The sequence below is a fragment of the Macaca thibetana genome, chromosome 16 (genome assembly GCF_024542745.1).
Source record: "Macaca thibetana thibetana isolate TM-01 chromosome 16, ASM2454274v1, whole genome shotgun sequence".
Lineage (NCBI taxonomy): Eukaryota > Metazoa > Chordata > Mammalia > Primates > Cercopithecidae > Macaca > Macaca thibetana.
The window spans coordinates 75,832,256-75,853,434 of NC_065593.1; the positions used below are offsets into that span (position 1 = coordinate 75,832,256).

Below are 21,179 nucleotides of genomic sequence, written 5' to 3' on the forward strand. Positions count from 1 at the left end.
CCTTTCCCTGTAAAGACCAGATGTGAAACTTTTTTTTTTTTTTTTTTTTTTTTTTTTTTGAGTCAGAGTCTCACTGTGTCACCCAGACTGGAGTGCAGTGACGCAATTTTGGCTCACTGCAACTTCCATCTCCCAAGTTCAAGCGATTCTCCTACCTCAGCCTCCCGAGTAGCTGGCACTACAGGCGCGTGCCACCATGCCCTGCTAATTTTTTGTATTTTTAGTAGAGACTGGATTTCACCATGTTAGCCAGGATGGTCTTGATCTCCTGACCTTGTGGTCCACCCACCTTGGCCTCCCAAAGTGCTGGGATTACTGGCGTGAGCCACCGCGCCCAGCCCTAACAACTTTCTTTAGATGGAATTTAGACCAAAGAAAAACATTGATTTCTTATTCCACCCATTCAATAGGAATTGGCAATGTGAAGATTGTTTAGAATTGTGTTGTACAAGAATCCAGTGGATTTGGCAGGAAAAGGTGAAATAGCGTACTTTATCCTCCCAGGTTCTCATTCCTTACCATTCCTGCCTCCTCTCATTTTGAATGATGTGAAAGGATATAAGAGAGACTAGAGGCCAGGCGCCATAGCTCACGCCTGTAATCCCCACACTTTGGGACACCGAGGCAGGCAGATCACATGAGGTCAGGGGTTCAAGACCAGCCTGGCCGATATGGCAAATCCCCCATCTCTACTAAAAATTAAAAAATTAACCGGGTGCGGTGGCACAAACCTGTAATCCCAGCTACTCAGGAGGCTGAGGCAGGAGAATCGCTTGAACCCAGGAGGCAGAGGTTGCAGTGAACCAAGATTGCACCACTGCACTCCAGCCTGGGCGATACAGCGAGACTCCATCTCAAAAAAAAGAGAAGGGTTATACCCATAGGAGTGTCTTCTGTTACAGACTGCTAAAACAGAATAGTTAGGAGACAATAACAATGTTTTCTCTGCCCATTTGTAATGGCAAGAAGTTTAGCATCTTTTCAGGCAGTCTTCTCTAACACTCTGCTCCAAAAGACCACATGTGAAAGACCCTTCAGTAGAACACTGATAGAAATTTTACTTCTCTGTTTATACTGTGTTGCTTTGTGAGTTTACCAAGTTTGCTTCTGAGAGTGGCATCTTATTTTTGAGAATGAGAGCATGTGAGGGTAGCCCTTAGCAATGTCAAAGCACTCGATAAAATCAAAGTGATGTGGCTCAGGCCTGTAATCCCAGCACTTTGGGAGGCCAAGGCTGGTGGATCACCTGAGGTCAGGATTTCAAGACCAGCCTGACCAATATGGTGAAACCTCATCTCTGCCAAAAATACAAAAATCAGCCGGGCATGGTGGCATGCGCCTGTAGTCCCAGCGACTTTGGAGGCTGAGACAGGAGAATTGCTTGAGCCCAGGAGGCAGAGTTTGCAGTGAGCCCAGATCACGTCACTGCATTCCAGTCTGGGCGACAGAGCGATACTCCATCCCCCCACCACCAAAAAAAAAAAAAAAATGATATATGTAAGATCAAATGAGACTTCATGTGCATACAGGTCCCACAATTCCAGGGGCATATTTTTCTTTTTCTCTTTTTTTTTTTTTTTTTTTGAGGCAGAGTCTCACTGTCGCCCAGGCTGGAGTGTAGTGGCAAGATCTCTGCTCACTGCAAGCTCCGCCTCCCAGGTTCAGGCCATTCTCCTGCCTCAGCCTCCTGAGTAGCTGGAACTACAGGCGCCCGCCACCACGCCCGGCTAATTTTTTTGTATTTTTAGTAGAGACGGGGTTTCACCGTGTTAGCCAGGATGGTCTTGATCTCCTGACCTCGTGATCCACCCGCCTCGGCCTCCCAAAGTGCTGGGATTACAGGCGTGAGCCACCGCGCCCGGCCTTCCAGGAGCATATTTCTATCAGTCCCTATTTGGATGTAGCTAAACTTCCCCAGTCTTGGAAGTTAGGACAGTCTAAATCTGTGTTAAGGCTCAGAGCTGCGAAGAGCGAGTGTTCATTACCTGATGGTATATATCCGCGTTTTGGACACCCTCTCCTGCGCACGCGGGGTTAAGTAAGTCACTGAAAAACCTAGTCTCACAGGAGTGGGGCTTAGTCCATCACTTCCTCATTTCTCAAGCTCTGCATAACCTGGCTTGGACAAACCTGATAGGTTTCCACAAACGGCTTCAGCTGTGGATGAGGAAGGCTTCCGGGGTGGGGGCAAGATACAGAGGGGACAAGATGATCGTTTTCATTAGTTGAGCTATTTTCCTCGTTTTACAAATAGTGGGGAGCAAAGAACGGATAGACTTCCCCCTTTGCAGCTTGTTGTCTGGTGCCCGAAAGGCCAAAGTGAGGGGCATTTGAGAAAAGTGCGAGGCAGGTTTTCCCATAGAAGTCCTACCACATGAAATGAGAAAAAAACAATTCTCAGGAACAGCCAAGTTTGCCTTTCTCTGGTCTTTCATTGTTGAAGCCACCTGCTTCCCCCTCCTGCTGCGGCGGCGGAGGCTCTAGGCGGAAGCGCCGCGCGACGGAAGAGACCACCAGAGGTGAAAACTCTCAGCGCTACAGCTGCTGGGGCCGGCCGCACCCGGGGCCCCTCGGAAGGGCGGGGCTTCCCCGCAGGGAGGGGAGGGGAGGGGAGGGGAGGGGAGGGGGGGGGAGGGGCGGGGCGGGGGGGCGGAGCGGAGCGCTCTATCCGCCCTCCCGGTCGCCCGACTGCGCATGGCACGTTGCGTACTCCCCTCCCAGCAACCGGCCTGGCGGCGGCGCGGCCGTAAAACTGAGGAGGCGGAGCCAAGACGGTCGGGGCTACTTGCTAACTCCAGGAACAGGTACCTGCCTGGCGGGGTGCCTGGTGAGCCGCCGGGGCCAGTCCCTCCTCGCTCTGCCACCGATTCCATCTCCCCAGGCCCGGGCCTTCGTCGGAGCGGCCATCCCGGGCTCACCCTCACCCTCCACGGGCCCCCTTTTTAACCCGCGTCCTCGACTCCCGCAATGAGGCGCCGCAGCCCGAGAGCAGAATAGGTTTGGGCCTGGCGGGGAGACGCTGAAGCGGAGTTGCCGGGCGAGAGAGGCGAGCTCCTGCTTTCCCCTTCCTCCCCACACCCCAGGGCTTCCAGGTGGGGAACCTAGGGCTGGGTGCCGGTTTGTCCTGCTCAGGCAGAGTGGTGGCCGACTCCGGTGCTGAACTCCCCGCTCTCCCCAGCCGCCGCGCACCTCGGGCTGACGGGCAGCAGGTCAAGTCCTCGTAAGGACACAAGATACAGATGGCTCCCAGAATCGGCCTAAACGAAGAGCTCATTGTCTTTTTGTTTTCCAAAAATGTTTTTTGAGTGACTGCAGGGGATATGGGCGCCGGAGATGGGGGTTGGGGGTTGGGGGTTGGGGGTAAGGAAGAGAGTTCGAGGGAAGGGCATTGGGTAGGTAAAATTGTTCATAGCTCTCAGGAAATAGGGAACTAACCTCTCTGCCCAGCCTTCTCCTGTATCCTAACATACTTTAACTTGACTTTCCTCGAAGAAAAAGCCGTTGGAATCTGCCCTTTTCTTATTGTAATATCTGTTCAAGTAGAACCATGTTCCAATACGTATATGCGACGTTAAGACAATTCTTCATTGACACTCATACCTTTCTGAAGACACCCAGGACTGTTTCTTGTCTCTGAGAGTTAAGGAAGAAACCAAATTTGATCACCGGCCTAGAAGCCTGTGAATTCAGCCTTTAGGTACAGTGCTAAACTGGTCAAATCTGTCCCCTACTTTTTAATCAGATTTCTTAAGAGGTGTTTTGGCTGGAATGCAGTGTTTATGGTTGTGGCCCCAGAAATGGAGGAAGTTTACTCTGGTTTTTAGAGCACAGGCTTTGGAACAGATTTAATTAGTCCCTACCACTTACCTGTGTGACTTTGGGCATTTAACCTCCCTGCACCTTAATTTCCTGATCTGTAAAACAGAGATGATAATACTTGTGAGCTGCTCATGAAGCATTTAGCACAGTGCCTGACACGTAGAAAGTTTGCCATAAATGTTTGCTGGGTTTATTATTTTCTCTCTTGATTTTTATTTTATTTTTTGAAATGGAGTTTCGCCCTTGTGGCCCAGGCTGGAATGCAATGGCTCCATCTCCGCTCACTGCAACCTCAGCCTCCTGGGTACAAGCAGTTCTCCTGCCTCAGCCTCCCGAGTAGCTGGCATTACAGGCACCCCTCACCACACCCGGTTAATTTTTGTATTTTCAGTAGAGACGGGGTTTCACCGTGTTGGTCAGGCCGGTCTCGAACTCCTGACCTCAGGTGATCCACTAGCCTCGGGCTCCCAAAGTGCTGGGATTACAGGCTGAGCCACCGCGTCCCGCCAATAAAGCTGTTTCTATATCTGTCCACTAGTAATATTGCTTTGTTGTGTGTGTGTGTATGCACACACACACATATATAGTGTTAAATTATAGTGTTAAATGTTTCTGATAGTCTGGGTGCTGTGGCCCACCTCTGTAATCCCAGCACTTTGAGAGACTGAGGCAATAGGATTGCTTGAGCTCCGGAGTTTGAAACCAGCCAGGGCAACATAGCAAGGCCTCATCTCTACTGAAAATTTAAAAAAATTAGCCGAGCTTGGTGGCGCGTACCTGTAGTCCTAGCTACTTGGGGGGCTAAGGTGGGAGGATCACTTGAGCCCAAGAGTTTAAGGCTGCAATGAACTATGATAGTACCACTGCACTCCAGCCTGTGCAACAGAGCAGGACCTTGTCTGCAAAAAATATATATACACACATACATATATGTGTACATATATATTATACAATATGTATATATGTACATATATAATATACATATTAATACATATATGTTGCATATGTGATATATACATAATGTATTATGTATACATATATGTATACATTATATAACATAATGTGCATATATAATATATGCATAATATATACACCTACATATGTATTTATTCATTCTTGATAAGTGTGGATATATCTTTCGAATGATACCCATCTGCCCTCCCCTTCCATTTGAATTTACATTTTAAGGAAATTTACATTTTCGTTTTAAGGACATTTGAAGGGAGCATAGTGATGATGTTAATGTCATACAGATAACCGGGCATGGTGGCTCATGCCTGTAATCCTAGCACTTTGGGAGGCCGATACAGGAGGATAGCTTGAGTTCAGGAGTTTGAGACCAGCCTGGGCAAGTTAATTTCTACATGATTCAATCTGAAAATAGAAAAGTCCTTCATAATTTGTATACCATTTACTCTTAATCACTAGGTAGAGCTATTCTAAACCAGCTCAGATGAAATTTATTAATAAGATTTTATCAAAGAAAATACCTGTGTGCAGTTATTAAAATAATTGTATAGGGGGCTATAAAGAAAAGTACTGGTCTCTCGTCTCTCTCTCTCTCTCTCTCTCTCTCTCTCTCTCTCTCTCTCCCCCCCTCTCTCCCTCTCTCTCTCTCTCTCTCTCTCTCTCTCTCTCTCTCTCCCCCCCCCTCCATCCTTGTGTCTGTTCCCTTTTTTTTTTTTTTTTTTTTTTTGAGATGGAGTCTTGCTTTCGCCCAGGCTGAAGTGCAGTGGCGGGGTCTCCCTCCGCCTCACGAGTTCACGCCGTTCTGTGTCCGCCTCCCGAGTAGCTGGGACTACAGGCGCCCGCCCCCACGCCTGGCTGATTTTTTGTATTTTTAGTAGAGACGGGGTTTCACCGTGTTAGCCAGGATGGTCTTGATCTCCTGACTTCATGATCCGCCTGCCTCGGCCTCCCAAAGTGCTGGGATTACTGGCGTGAGCCAACGCACCCGGCCTTTTTTTTTTTTTTTTTTTTTTTTTTTTTGAGATGGAGTGTCACTCTGCAGCCCAAGCTGGAGTGCAGTGGCACGATCACAGCTCACTTCAACCTCCTGCCTCAGCCTCCCGAGTAGCTGGGATTACAGGTGCATGCCACCACACCCTGCTAATTTTTTGTATTTTAGGAGAGATGGGGTTTCACCATGTTGCCCGGGGCGGTGTCAAACTGCGGAGCTCAGGCGATCTGCCTGCCTCGGCCTCCCAAAGTGCTGGAATTACAGGCATGAGCCACTGGGCCCGGCCCCCATTAATTATTTAATCATTTTTTGTTTTAGTTCTTTAATGATGGACTTCTGTAATTTTAAACAACATGTTTAGACTTTCCACTGACAGGAGAGACAGAGAAATGACTAGGGAAGCTTATCCTTATTTTTCCAAGAGAATAAAGGTCATGCGGAATCTCACACCACCCCTTCCTCACTGCCTCTCAACTTTTTCTTTTCTTTCCTTTTCTTTTCTTTCCTTTTCTTTTCTTTCTTCTTTTTGTTTCTTTTCGTTTTCTTTTCAGGGACCCTGTGTTGCCCAAGCTGGAGTGCAGTGGCTCAATCTCAGCTCACTGCAGCCTCCACCTCTGGAGCTCAAGTGATCCTCCCATCTCAGCCTCCCTAGTAGCTGGGACCACAGGCACATGCCACCACACCTGGCCAGTTTTTGTATTTTTTATAGAGACGGGGTTTCAAACTCCTGGGCTCAAGTGATCCACCCACCTCTGTTTCCCAAAGTGCTGGGAATATAGGCATGAGCCACTGTGCCCAGCTAGCACCTCCCAACTTTTGATAGTTGAATCCCTCTATTTTTACTTCTGTTGGTTACCTTTGTAACCTTAAATATTGTACATAAGTTTCTATTTGTTATCCTATCAACTTTCGGCATTAACTTTACCTTTTTGGGAAGATAGGGATATTAGCTTCCCCAGTCATTCCTCTATCTCTTCCCTGTTCCATTTCCCATCTTCGGTCTGGTGAAACTTTACTTTCATATTATCAAATTTGAAGGCATTTACATTCTGTTATATAACTGTAATTAAGTTTATCATGCTTTGTCTATAGACTTAAAATTTATAAGCTGATAATGAGCACTTATAGTCTTATAAGTATTATTCACAGAACAGCCAAGCGTTATTCTGCACTCTATTCCCCTGTCCTAACTTCCTTATCATTCAAGGGCAAGTGGATTTTCTTTCTCATTCCTTGCTGAACTATCTCAAAAAAAAATTTTTTTTTTTTTTCCGAGATAGAGTCTCACTCTGTTGCCCAGGCTGGAGTGCAGTGGCACAATCTTGGCTCACAGCAACCTCCACCTCCCAGGTTCAAGCGATTCTCCTGCCTCAGCCTCTCCAGTGGCTGGGACTACAAGCATGTGCCACCACGCCCAGCTACTTTTTGTATTTTTGGTAGAGACAGGGTTTCACCATGTTGACTAGGCTGGTCTTGAACTCCTGACCCCAGGTAATCCACCCTCCTCGACCTCCCACAGTGCTGGGATTATAGGTGTGGCCACTGCGCCCAGCCATACTATCTCAAAATTATAACACATTTAAGTTTGTTTCAAATTTGGACTTTGACTTTTAAAATATAGTTTTAATTTCTGTTGGAATTTTTGGTAGCCTTTCTGTTTGATTTTTTTGGAGGAGGGGCGGGGGGAAGAAACAGGCCACTTTCTACCCTGTCCCTGATATTTTTCATCCTTTATAATCTTTAATGATATTATTATATTTTCTTCAACCTGCCAAGTTCATGTTCTAATTTTGACTGATTGATCAGCTTCATAGCTATCATCATGAGATATCTCTTCAATGGACACACCACTTTTTTTTTTTTTTTGAGACAGAGTCTCACTCTGTCACCCAGGTTGGAGTCCAATGGCGTGATCCTGGCTCACTGCAACCTCCGCCTCCCAAGTTCAAGCAATTCTCCTGCCTCAGCATCCCGAATAGCTGGCATTACAGGCACCCGCAAACATGCCTGGCTAATTATTGTATTTTTAGTAGAAATGGGGTTTTGCAATGTTGGGCAGGCTGGTCTCAAACTCCTGACCTCAGGTGATCCGCCCACTTCAGTTTCCCAAAGTTCTGGAATTATAGGAGTGAGCTACTGCGGCCGGCTGGACACACCATTTTTTATATCTCATAGCTTCCTTTTTAGATTTTAGCCTCATTTTACTGGAGTACATTCTCAAATAATTTCATTTAAAAATGTATATGGGGCTGGGTGCGGTGGCTCACGCCTGTAACCCCAGCACTTTGGGAGGCCGAGGCGGGTGGATCACCTGAGGTGTTTGAGACCAGCCTGGCCAACATGGTTAAACCCTGTCTCTACTAAAAATACAAAAATTAGCCAGGCGTAGTGGCACATGCCAGTAATCTCAGCTACTCCAGAGGCTAAGGCAGGAGAATCCCTTAACCCAAGAGGCAGAGGTTGCAGTGCGCCAAGATCGCGCCATTGCACTCCAGCTTGGCCTGGGCGACAGAGCCAGACTCCATCTCAAAAAAAAAAAAAGGAATAGAAAAGCTGCTGACTGGGAGCTCTGTGGATTTAAGACTTATAGACATGAGTGGGCAGTTATGCCAGGGACTTGTTTTCAGCCCCACTTCTCCTTCCCTCATTCCTTATTGCTACAGTTTTATTTCAGAGCCCCTTAGGATTGTCTGCTGGGCAGAACTGCCGTCTCCTCTACTATAGTCTGCATTCACATTCTAGCCTGCAGCTTTCTCTCCATTTCCTGAGACAGCACCCTTCTGTCCACTTTTCACCTCCTAGAAATTTACTGAGATTTCATCTACTAATAGCTCCTCTCATTCTGTCCTCAGATATATGGTTATTATTTGTATTCCTTTACCTTAATTGGGACCTTGGGAGAGAGGTGAGATTCTAAAATCTTAGAAACCTGACTATCTAATCTTTCTAATTCTCTGAAAAAGTTAATTTTAAAGTCTCTCCTAGAAACATAAGCCATTATTATAAGCATCACTATCAGAGGGAGAAAGGTATTTTTGTCTCAGGTGTCAGACAGATGTCATTAACCTCATTTTAGAGTTACTAACGTTGAGATTCAGCAAGCCAAAGTATGTTGATCAAGTTAACACAGACGCAAGAATGTAATTCATACCATGCTTGTCTTATTTCAGAGTATGTGTTTTTTTCACCACACCATATTGTCACGTTAAGTATAAATCTCTGACTTCAGGTTACTCTTAATGAGCCTTTAGCCATATTTTAACCTTATTGATTATTCTTACCATTTGTATAGTAACACTATGGGTGAAATTAGCTCTCTCTTTTCTTTTTTTTTTTTTTGAGATGGAGTCTCGCTGTGTTGCCCAAGCTGGAGTGCAATGGCGCATTCTTGCTCACTGCAACCTCCACCTCCTGAGTTCAAACGATTATCTTGTCTCAGCTTCACAAATAGCTGAGATTACAGGTGCCCGCCACCATGTCTAATTTTTATATTTTTTATTAGAGATGGAGTTTCTCCCTTTTGGTCAGGCTGGTCTTGAACTCCTGACCTCAGGTGATCCCCTGCCTTGGCCTCCCAAAATGTTGAGATGACAGGTGTGAGCCACCGTGCCCGGCCAAATTCGCTCTTTTCTAGATGTTAACCTTTCCTAATAGCTTCTATTTTTCTAAATTAATCTTTACTATCTTTGAAACGTTTCCAAGTTCTTTGTGTGTCTTTACCATTTTCTTACCTAAGACTGAAATACACATTTGATAAATGCTGTTAGGGAAAGATTAATTTGGTCAAAGTTAGTTTGGCAAAAATTCAGAAAAAGCAAAAGTATCCCTGATTCTTTTTTCTTTTTTTTTTTTTTTTGAGACAGGGTCTCACTCTGTCACCCAGGCTTTAGTGCAGTGGCGCAATCTTGGCTCACTGCAACCTCTGCCTCCCAGGTTCAAGCGATTCTCAGCCTCCCAAGTAGCTAAGATTACAGGCTAGTGCCACCACGCCCGGCCAATTTTTATATTTTTTATAGAGATGGGGTTTCACCATGTTGTCCAGGTTGGCCTCTAACTCCTGACCTCTAGTGATCCGCCTCCCTCAGCCTTGCTGAGTGCTGGAATTACAGGCATGAGCCACCGTGCCCGGCCTGTCCCTGATTCTTAATCCAGAATGACATTTCTTCTGCCTCTTCTCATTTAGTGAACACAGTAATAAAAGCATTTTTAGAACATTCTTATTGAAAACAGTGACAAGTTTCTTAGAGCTTTGGATATAAAATAAAGGCTATTCAAGTATGGTTTAGTAAAAACAATTTTATTGGAGGCAAATAGAATAAGACCTAGGCCTGTAGCCATCCATTGGCCAGCCTTAATCCAGGAATAGATTTAGAACATTTAAAATAATTTCCTTCAGGTATCCCTGTGTTGGAGGTTCCCAAGAACACCCTCAGGTTCAGTAATTGATTAGGAGGACTCACAGGACTTGGCATATAGTCACATTCATGGCTAGGATTTATTTCAACAGAAGAATACAAAGAAAAACCAGCAAAGGGAAACAGCACATGGGTTGAAGTCTGGGGGAAACCAGGAGCAAACTTCCAAGGATCCTCCCCCAGTAGAGTGACACAGACCTCAAAGCAGAAGTTGTGGCAGCATGTGTGAAATGTTATCAACCAGGACAGCTCATTAGAAACTCCATACCCAGGATGGTCATGTAGGCAGCCTCTGCCTGGCATGTGTCAAAACTGGACTCCCAGAAGGAGAAAGCAGCATAAACCGTACTGTTTGTACAAATAATTTAGGCATAATAAGCCACTTCTGTCATTTCTAGGAAAATGGGAAATCTCTCAAAATCCTCGTTCCCCGATGCCAGCCAGTGGCTAAAGCAGACTTGTTAAAGGATAAGAAGTTAGGCCTGCTATATTAACCCTTCTTCTGCAGAATCCCAGTCTGTAAATACTGTTTCTTTAAATTGGTCTTTTGAGAGATATGGGGATGGGAATGGGTTGAAGATTGTATTCTTTGAGCAAGTTCCACTTCAGATGAAAAATAATATAAACAAGAATAGAAAAGCAAAGATAAAAGGAAGAAGAAAAAACAAGAGAATTGAATACAATTTTAAAAAGGAGATTAAAAAATAAAAGAGATTGTACTCTGACAAATACCAGGAGTACTGCTGTTTTATTGTCAGTTATATATGACCCATATGTCGTAAACATTTAGTAGTAAAAATTGAGGAGCCTGATAAAAATTCATACCTTAATAGAAGGGCATTCTACCTCTTTGCAAAAGTGTGTCTAGCTTGTGCCCCTTGGCAGGCCCAAAATCTTCTTAGGAAATGGGTTTTAGTTGGGAGGCCAAGGAGGGCAGATCACCTGAGGTCAGGAGTTTAAGATTAGCCTGACCAACATGGTAAAACCCTGTCTCTACTAAAAATACAAAAAAAAAAAAAATTAGCTGGGCATGGTGGCAGGTGCCTATAATCCCAGCTACTTGGGAGGCTGAGGCAGGAGAATCGCTTGAACCCGGGAGGTGGAGGTTGAAGTGAGCTGAGACCACACCATTGCATTCCAGCATGGGCAACAGCACGAGACTCTGTCCTTCCCAAAAAAGAGAATGGTTTTTAGGCTGAGTGTGGTGGCTCATACTGTTGATCTTACCACTTTGGGAGGCCAAGGTAGGAGAATCACTTGAGCCCAGGAGTTCAAGACCAGCCTGGACAACATAGTCTGTCACCCAGGCTGGAGTGCAGTAGTGCGATCGTGGCTCACTGCAACCTCTGTCTCCCAGGTTCAAGCTATCCTCCCACCTCAGCCTCCCAAGTAGTTGGGGCTACAGGCACATGCCACCATGCCTGGCTAATTTTTATATTTTTGTAGAGATGGGCTTTTGCCATGTTGCCCACGCTTGTCTTGAACTCCTGAGCTCAAGCAATCCACCTGCTTCAGCCTCCCAAAATGCTGAGACTACAGACGTGAGCCACCACACCTGGCCTATACAAACAATTTTTTTTAACTAGCCAGGCAGTTGCTCACACCTGTGATCCCAGCTATTCAGAAGGCTGAGGTAGGAGGATTGCTTGAGCCCAGGAGGTTGAGGTTGCAGTGAGCTGTGGTTGCACCACTGCTTTCCAGTCTAGGTGACAGAGCAAGACCTTGTCTCCAAAAAAAAGAATGGTTTTTAATATGCCACTGTTGGCCAGCTGCGGTGGCTCACACCTGTAATCATAGCACTTTGGGAGGCCGAGGCAGGTGGACTGCCTGAGCTCAGGAGTTCGAGACTAATCTGGGCAACATAGCAAAAACCCTGTCTCTACTAAAAATACAAAAAATTAGCTGGCCGTGGTGGCACGTGCCTATAGCCTCAGCTACTCCGGAGGCTGAGACAGGAGAATTGCGTGAACCCAGGAAGCAGAGGTTGCAGTGAGCCAAGATCACATCACTGCACTCCAGCCTGGGCGACAGAGCGAGATTCTGTCTCCCAAAAAGAATATGCCACTATGCACATACACACATGCACACAAACGCAGACGTGATTGGACTTCACCTAGCATGACAATAAAATGTACTTGGAATTTTAAGATAGGGACTGTGAATTTCCTGTCATGGCTGTTCCTTACCATTAAAGGTAACAAGAAGAAACTATAAATAGTGAACCACCAGTAGCACCAATACACCTAACATGGAGGAGTGCTGCTTCCAGTGTTTCCCTCAAGATGAACTGTTTCCGATGTATTTCTGAGAGACTAAATTAGGTGACTTTGCCCAGTGGGATTATTTGACATAACTCTTACATAGGTCTGAACTAATTAATTAAGAATTTCACAGAGGGTCTCGAGCTCAGGAGTTCAAGACCAACATGGGCAATATGGCAAGACCTGTCTGTACTAAAAATAAAAAATTGGCCAGGCGCAGTGGCTCACGCCTGTAATTCTAACACTTAGGAGGTTGAGGTGGGTGGATCACAAGCCCAGGAATTCAAGACCAACCTGGGCAACATGGTGAAAACTCATCTATACAAAACTTGGCTGTGTATCATGGTGCATGCCTGTAGTCCCAGCTACTCGGGAGGTTGAGGTGGGAGCATCACTTGACCTTGGGAGGTGGAGGTTGTGGTGAGCCTTTGAGATTGTGCCACTGTACTCCAGCCTCGGCAACAGAGCCAGACTTTTTCTCAGAAAAAAAAAGTTAGCCAGGCATGGTGACACATACCTGTGGTCTCAGCTACTCAGGAGGCTGAGGTGGGGGATTGCTTGAGCCTGGGAGGTCAAGGATGCAGTGAACCGTCGTCATGCCACTGCACTGCAGCCAGGGCCACAAGCCCGAGATTCTGTCTCAAAAGAAAAAAAAGAATTTCAAAAACGATAAGCCATGGATACATTCAGCTGGTTCTGTGCTTTCCCAGGCATTCTCATCTTCTAATAGAGAAGCTGCTAGCTACATGTGACTCCTGAGAACTTGAAATGTAATGTGATTGAGGAACTGAATTTTTTTTTTTAGACAGGATGTCTCTCTGTCACCCAGGCTGGAGTATAGTGGTACAGTAACAGCTCATCACACTCTTGACTTCCCAGGCTCAGGTGATCCTCCCACCTCAGCCTCCCAAGTAGCTAAGAGTATCAGTACCACACCTGGCTAATTTTTTTTTTTTTGGCCAGTGTTGGGGTGGGGGTAGAGACGGGGTCTCACTCTGTTTCCCAGGCTGGTCTTGAACTCCTGGGCTCAAGTGATCCTCCCCACTTAGCCTCTCAAAGTGCTGGGATTACAGGTGTGAGCCACCACACCCAGCCACAGGAACTGAAATTTTAATTTTATTTATTTATTACAAATTCAGTTGTAAGTTTAACCACATTTGGCTAGTGGTTGCTATAATAGACAGTGATACTATAGGAGATATCCTTGTAACTAAATTTCTACATAAATTTTCCCTAGGGCAAATTCCTACAAGTGGAAAAACAGCAAGGTATATTCATAATATTTATTTATTTATTTTTTGAGACGAAGTCTTGCTCTTGTTCCCCAGGCTGGAGTGCAATGGTGCGATCTTGGCTCACTGCAACCTCCACCTCCCGGGTTCAAGCGATTATCCTGCCTCAGCCTCCCGAGTAGCTGGGATTACAGGCACCTGCCACCATGCCCAGCTAATTTTTGTATTTTTAGTAGAGATGGGGTTTCACCATGTTGGCCAGGCTGGTCTTGAACTCCTGACCTCAGGTGATCCACCCACCTCAGCCTCCGAAAGTCCTAGGATTATAGGCATGAGCCACCACGCCCAGCCAATATATTCATATTCTTAAGATTCTTACTATCCATTTAACTGGAGATTTTTAATCAGTTGTACATTTGAGGAACTATTCCAAGACCTGATTAGAAAAAGCAGAAAAGAGCCTGGAACTTACTCCATCTGTTTTCTCAGTGGTTCTCAATCCTGACAATGCATGGCTTTTGTTGTTGTTTTTGTGGTGAGGTGGGGAAGGATGGTGGTAGTGGTAGCAGCTAGAACTTTTAAAACTATATAGATGTCCAAGGCCCTCCCCAGACCTGCAGAATTAGAATTTTTAAAGGTGGATGTCTGAGCATCTATAGGTGTTTATAAATACACAAGTTAGTTTGAAATACATTCTGTTTTAGGCTGGTGGGGTGGCTGACACCTGTAATCCCAGATCTTTGGGAGGCCGAGGCGGGTAGATAACTTGAGGTCAGGAGTTCGAGACCAACCTAGCTAACATGGTGAATCCCTCACTCTACTAAAAATACAAAAATTAGCCAGGGATGGTGATGCATACCTGTAGTCCCAGCTACTTGGGAGGCGGAGGCAGGAGAATCGCTTAAACCTTGGAAGCAGAGGTTGCCGTGAGCTGAGATTGTGCCACTGCACTCCAACCTGGGCAATAGAATGAAACCCTGTCTCATAAAAAAAAAGAAAGAAAGAAAGAAAATTTGATTTTATTTTTAAATTCTGAAATTTTTCCAGACCATAGAAACTTTTTTTGCAGATAAAAACATCTACCTGCCTCTTTATCTACATTAATTTTCTCTTTCTATTGTAGACTACATGGGGATATGGACCTTTTTTCCTCGTAAATTTCTTTTGCATGATGTTTTGTGTTTAATACTATTAAATATGCATTCTAATCATGTTTTTTCAAATAAATTCTTTATTTTTAAAATTTTATGACAACACAAATGAGTGATTCTTAGCTAGGGTTGGAGAAGGAGCTTCTATAAGAATATCAGGGCCAGGCGCGGTGGCTCAAGCCTGTAATCCCAGCACTTTGGGAGGCCGAGACGGGCGGATCACGAGGTCAGGAGATCGAGACCATCCTGGCTAACACGGTGAAACCCTGTCTCTACTAAAAAATACAAAAAACTAGCCGGGCGAGGTGGCGGGCGCCTGTAGTCCCAGCTACACAGGAGGCTGAGGCAGGAGAATGGCATAAACCCGGGAGGCGGAGTTTGCAGTGAGCTGAGATTGGGCCACTGCATTCCAGCCTGGGCGGCAGAGCGAGACTCCGTCTCAAAAAAAAAAAAAAAAAAAAAAAAAAAAAAAAAAAAAAAAAAAAAAGAATATCAGGACCGGGTGCAGTGACTCACACCTGTAATCCCAGCACTTTGGGAGGCCGAGGCGGGCAGATCACAAGGTCAGGAGATCGAGACCATCCTGACCAACATGGTGAAACCCCATCTCTACTAAAAATATAAAACTTAGCCGGGCGTGGTGGCACGCGCCTGTAATCCCAGCTACTCGGGAGGCTGAGGTAGGAGAATCGCTGGAATCCGGGAGTCGGAGGTTGCAGTGAGCCAAGATCACCACTGCACTCCAGCCTGGCAACAGAGCGAGACTCCATCTCAAAAAAATATGTATATATATATATATCAGGGTAGGGCCAGGAACGGTGGCTCACACCTGTAATCCTAGCACTTGTGGGAGGCCAAGGCAGACAGATTGCTTGAGCTCAAGAGTTTGAGACCAGGGCAGTGGCTCATGCCTGTAATCCCAGCACTTTGGGAGGCTGAGGTGGGCAGATCACCTGAGATCAAGGGTTCGAGACCAGCCTGGCCAACATAGGGAAACCCTGTCTCTACTAAAAATACAAAAAAATTAGCCAGGCGTAGTGGTGTGCGCACCTATAGTCCCAGTAACTCGGGAGGCTGAAGCAGGAGAATCACTTGAACCTGGGAGACGGAGGTTGCAGTGAGCCAGGATCGTGCTACCGCACTCCAGCCTGGGCAATGTGGCAAAGCCCCGTCTCTACAAAAAATAAAAAATTAGGCATGGTGGCATGTACCTGTAGTCCCAGCTACTCAGGAGACTGAGGTAGGAGGATGGTTGGAGCCCTGGAGGCAGAGGTTGCAGTGAGCAGAGATCACATCACTGCACTCCAGACTGGATGACAGAGCCAGACCCTGCCTCAAAAAAAAAAAAAAAAAAAAAAAAAAAAAAAAAAAAAAAAAAAAGTCAACTAAGTGCAACTGGCCTAAAAAGCAACTACTCCAGATTGTAGTAGGAGGCTGGAGGGCCCTATGAAGGCAACTTCCAGGAGAAAATTGCAATTGATGGGTTTGAGGGTATGGAAAAATATATGGATAAGTCAAATAGCAGAGATGTTGGTGTAATTGTAAAAAGTTAATAATAGCTATATGAGAAACCAAGCAAGTGAACAAATGAGGTGGTTATTAACTCTAGGAAAAAATAGGTGTATAAGGAAAGAAAGACATTGTCCGGGCACAGTGTCTCATGCCTATAATCCCAGCACTTTGGGAGGCCGAGGCGGGTGGATCACCTGAGGTCAGGAGTTCAAGACTAGCCTGACCAACATGGTGAAACCCCATCTCTACTAAATACAAAAATTAGCCAGTCATGGTGGCAGGCATCTGTTATCCCAGCTACTCAGGATGCTGGGGCAGGAGAATCACTTGAACCTAGGAGGCAGAGGTTGCCATGAGTCAAGATCGTGCAACTGCACTCCAGCCTGCGCAACAAGAGCAAAACTCCATCTCAAAAAAAAAAGGAAAAAAAAACAAAACAGGAAGAGAGACATGGTTGGTTTTTGTTTTTGTTTGTTTGTTTGTTTGTTTGTTTTGAGATGGAGTCTAGCTCTGTCACCCAGGCTGGAGTGCAGTGGCGCGACCTTGGTTTACTGCAACCTCCGCCTCCCGGGTTCAAGCAATTCTCCTTTCTCAGCCTCCCAAGTAGCTGGGAACAGGCGCCCGCCACCACGCCTGGCTAATTTTTTGTGTATTTTTAGTAGAGACGGGGTTTTACCATGTTGGTCAGGCTAACGTCTCGAACTCCTGACCTCAAGTGATCCACCCACCTCGGCCTCGCAAAGTGCTGGGATTACAGGCTTGAGCCACCAGGCCCGGCCGAGACAGGTATTTCTATTTGCCTCAGCTTTGAACCATATTTGCATAGTCATAGTAATATAAATGTGGACTATTGATTTAAGCAAAATTATACCAGAGCTATGTTGGTGGAATGACAGCAGGAGATACAGTGGAAGATAATCATGTAAGAAGCTTTGTCTTCATCTACCATGGTAGGAAGTTAAAACTGGCTGACTCTGGGTACACTGCCTATGAGTTAGCCCTGCTCTGCAAGGAACTGTAAAGAAAATTTGAAAAGTTAAAATTAAGTCATACCCATATAAACATTAAGAATAATTATTAAAAAGCAGGATAACACTGTGCATGGTGGCTCATCTGGTAACCCCCACACTTCGGGAGGCCAAGGTGGGAGGATCACTTGAGTCCAGGAGTTCCAGACCAGTCTGGGCCACATAGAGAGACCCTGTCTCTACAAAAAGTAAATAAATAAAAAGCAGGATAACCATGGAAAATAACTGAAGGTAATTGTTTCTGGGAAAAGGTTAGTGGGGGATTGAGTCAAGAGAAATTTAGGAATTAATTTAAAACCACATAACACATTTCTCTTTCTACAGAAATTATTTTATTTTATTTTTTTGAGACAGTCTTGCTCTGTCACCTAGGCTGGAATGCAATGGTGTGATCTCTGCTCACTGCAATCTCCACCTCCTGGGTTCAAATGATTCTTAAGTAGCTGGGATTACAGCCACATGCCACCTTGCCTGGCTTTTTTTGTTTTTTAATAGAGTCGGGGTTTCACCATGTCGGCCAGGCTGGTCTCGAACTCCTGACCTCAGGTGATCCGCCCGCCTCGGCCTCCCAAAGTGCTGGGATTACAGACATGAACCACTGCGCCCGGCCAGAAATTACAGAATTTTATAATGTACTTGGCCAAAGTATATTCAGATTTATCATCACTTAAAGTTTCTCTAAACAAACCTAGCAATTTATAGGTGAAGTCCAGTGCTTTGAATGGTAGACCTGTAGTAAGTTTTTGTTAATCAGAAGGTATTTCTATATAAGGAGATTTTTGCTAACTCAACCTGTTTCTATCTTCCTTTTAGGTTTAAGTTTTTGAAACTGAAGTAGGTCTACAGAGTAGGAACTCATGTCGTTTCTTGTAAGTAAACCAGAGCGAATCAGGGTGAGTGTTTTTCTATTCTTCTGACTTTACTATTTTTGTTTTCTGAAAAGCAGTGTGTGTTGGCAGATGTTGTAGGTGGTTAGGGTCAGAATGATACAGAAGTGAGGAATGTAGGAAGTAAGGCAGGTAGTGCAGCCTCCACTCCTGAGAAGAGTTTGCAGACAGAGGCTGACCAGAGACACAAAATTTACCACCAGCTTTTCTGATAGAGAAGAAATAAGAAGAAAGTGGCTTATTTCATGAATATCAGTCATACAACATTAAATGAGTCAATAATACTTCTCAGTGTAGATACCTATCTGCTTATGACCCACCCCCCACCCTCTTGAGTTTATGAGTTTTCAAAATCAAGTTGTAATTACCAGGACACTTTTTTCTAAGTAATATCATTAGTTTTAATTGAAGACTTTTTGAACATGAAAGATTTTATTATACTTCAAAACTTCGTCAGAAAAAATGACCTCAAAAACAATACTAGATTTAGCTTCTTTACAAATTCCCATTATTTCATGAGTGTCTTATTTTATTATCAAGTACCTAATTTCTAAATGCAATAGTAATTATTTTAGAATTTTGTAACAGGGTATAAGTGCTATGAGACATTATGAGTACACCACTTTCTTTACATATTAAAGCATAATTTATGTTTTTTGATGCAGTGCATATAATTTTATATGAAGTTTTAAATTTAGGATGTTATTTCTTTTTTGATTCGGAAAAAATAGTTATAGGGAAGGACAGAGAATGATGCTGTAATTCCAATTCACAGTCTGTATCATGCACCTTATTTCTGAATGTTACTTAATACTTAATCTTTTTTCTAATGTTTATGCATATAAGAACAATTTATGTTAGAGAGAGTAAACTTCACTGTTAATTAAGAGGAAAAAAGGAATGTCTCCATAGCCTGAACTCTGCCCAGTGGAAAGAATGCCCCCAAGCCAAAGTGTAACACCAGTCCTTAAGGGAAATACAATCTTGATTCCATTGCTTTTAAATACGAGCTCCTTTTCTGTTTCAATGTAGCCTAATTCAGGTGAAACAAAACCACTGATCAGAATGACAGAAATCTAATACTCATTTGAAATAGGCTAGTAAAGTGAGCCATAGATTGATCCTGCTAGTTTGATCTTACTAGTTTGGCCCTTGTGAACTTGGCAGAAAATATAAGCAGCCATGTCTTTAGAACCCCTAGTGGATAAAGAATATGCAACTTGTTGTGTGTCGTTTTACAAACTAACAGGGTTTTGTGGATAACTACTGTTCCATCTCTGTTTTCTGTGTTATGAATTCCAGTGATAGTTTTCAAATTGACATCAGTGATCCAAGGCATCTGTAATGCAGAATGAGTAAGATGGAACCAATATAGGGAAGGCAAAAAAAGTCTTCATTATTAGAGCCAGTATTATCTATTTCTCATCTGTCAAATTTAAGAATTATTCATCAAATAGGCAAAGAGGAGTAGAGAAAGGAATCTTGTTTTTAGTTCAAGATTCTATTAACAACTTTTCCATAGAAATGATTCCTGGCCAGGTGTGGTGGCTCACGCCTGTAATCCCAGCACTTTGGGAGGCCAAGGCAGGCGGATCACGAGGTCAGGAGATCGAGACCACCCTGGCTAACATGGTGAAACCCCGTCTCTACTAAAAACACACACAAAAAAATTAGCCAGGCGTGGTGGCGGGCGCCTGTAGTCCCAGCTACTCGGGAGGGTGAGGCAGGAGAATGGCATGAACCCAGGAGGCAGAGCTTGCAGTGAGCCGAGATCACGCCACTGCACTCCAGCCTGGGTGACAGAGCAAGACTCCATCTCAAAAAAAAAAAAGAAATGATTTCTAACTGTACTGCATGATTCTGTTTTCATAGTTGTGATTTTGTCTGTCTGTCTAAAGGCTGATAGCTAATTTGTTGTGGCTTGGAAGAAATACTAATTCTCTTTGGGGTTTTCCTCTTTAGCGGTGGGTCTCGGAAAAGTTCATTGTTGAGGGCTTAAGAGATTTGGAACTATTTGGAGGTAAGTACAGTATGGCATTTAGCCATCACTTCAGGATATAAAAAATCACTACTTTTTTGTTGACTAAAGCAATCTATAGCAATTAGCAATTCTAAGGGCAAGTGTAACCTACAGTTATTGGATTTCTTTGGTTCCTTTATGAATTTATGGTTTCCCAAAGATTTGAAGACTAACCTGGCAATTTTCCTTGGCCTCTCTTGATTGTTAGAAAGCCAGTATTTACTTAAAAGCATATATGTTTTCTTTTGTCCAGGTGAAATACATATTTTTAAAGAAAGAAAACTAAAAGTCTCTAGCCTTGAAGATTTAAAAAATAATTGTCAAGACAAAGGAAGCAATGATCTGGAAGTTCTGGTTTTATCGCTCAATCTAGTTGACTCATTTTTTCATGGTAGAAATTATGAAACTTAAGAGAACAGAATGAAGGAAAAGTCTTTCAGAGCAAAAATATGAACTTCCTATTGTAAAACCTGAATGTTGATTTCAGAAGTAAACCTTGACAGGCCTAGGCATTACCCTTTGGCCATTTTCAAAGTGAGCCTTTTAGGGAACTGTCATCTTAATTTAGGGCAAAAAAAATTATTTTCAAAAAAAATAATAGTAGAGCACCATTCTTTGTGTCTGAATACCAAGATACTCTTTTAGGATCTTATAGTTTAAGAAACAGATTATCAGCCGGGTGCGGTGGCTCACACCTGTAATCCCAGCACTTTGGGAGGCCAAGGCAGGCAGATCACGAGGTCAGGAGATTGAGACCATCCTGGCTAACATGGTGAAACCCCGTCTCTACTAAGAATACAAAAAAATTAGCCAGGCGTAGTGGTGGGTGGCTGTAATCCCAGTCACACTCGAGAGGCTGAGGCAGGAGAGTGGCGTGAACCTGGGAGGCGGAGC

At 44.4% G+C, this 21,179-nt stretch overlaps 2 protein-coding genes across 8 annotated transcripts in view; one reads left to right on the top strand and one right to left on the bottom strand.

Moving 5' to 3' along the window:
* PSMC5 (proteasome 26S subunit, ATPase 5) overlaps positions 1 to 21,179 on the bottom strand; it is a 139,223-nt gene that overhangs the window by 88,601 nt on the left and 29,443 nt on the right. The gene's annotated exons all lie outside the window — the stretch shown is intronic.
* The window catches only part of STRADA (STE20 related adaptor alpha), a 39,283-nt gene continuing 20,796 nt past the window's right edge, over positions 2,693 to 21,179 (top strand). For 4 of the 7 annotated variants that reach the window (XM_050764964.1, XM_050764966.1, XM_050764968.1 and 1 more), the window contains exons 1-3: positions 2,693 to 2,804; positions 18,192 to 18,271; positions 20,228 to 20,285. In XM_050764964.1, coding sequence (XP_050620921.1) covers positions 18,236 to 18,271; positions 20,228 to 20,285 — 94 coding nt within the window. In that variant the 5' untranslated portion in view covers positions 2,693 to 2,804; positions 18,192 to 18,235. Of the gene's footprint in view, positions 2,828 to 18,191; positions 18,272 to 20,226; positions 20,286 to 21,179 lie in introns of those variants that run through there. The other 3 variants (XM_050764965.1, XM_050764967.1, XM_050764969.1) reach the window with 3 other exon arrangements.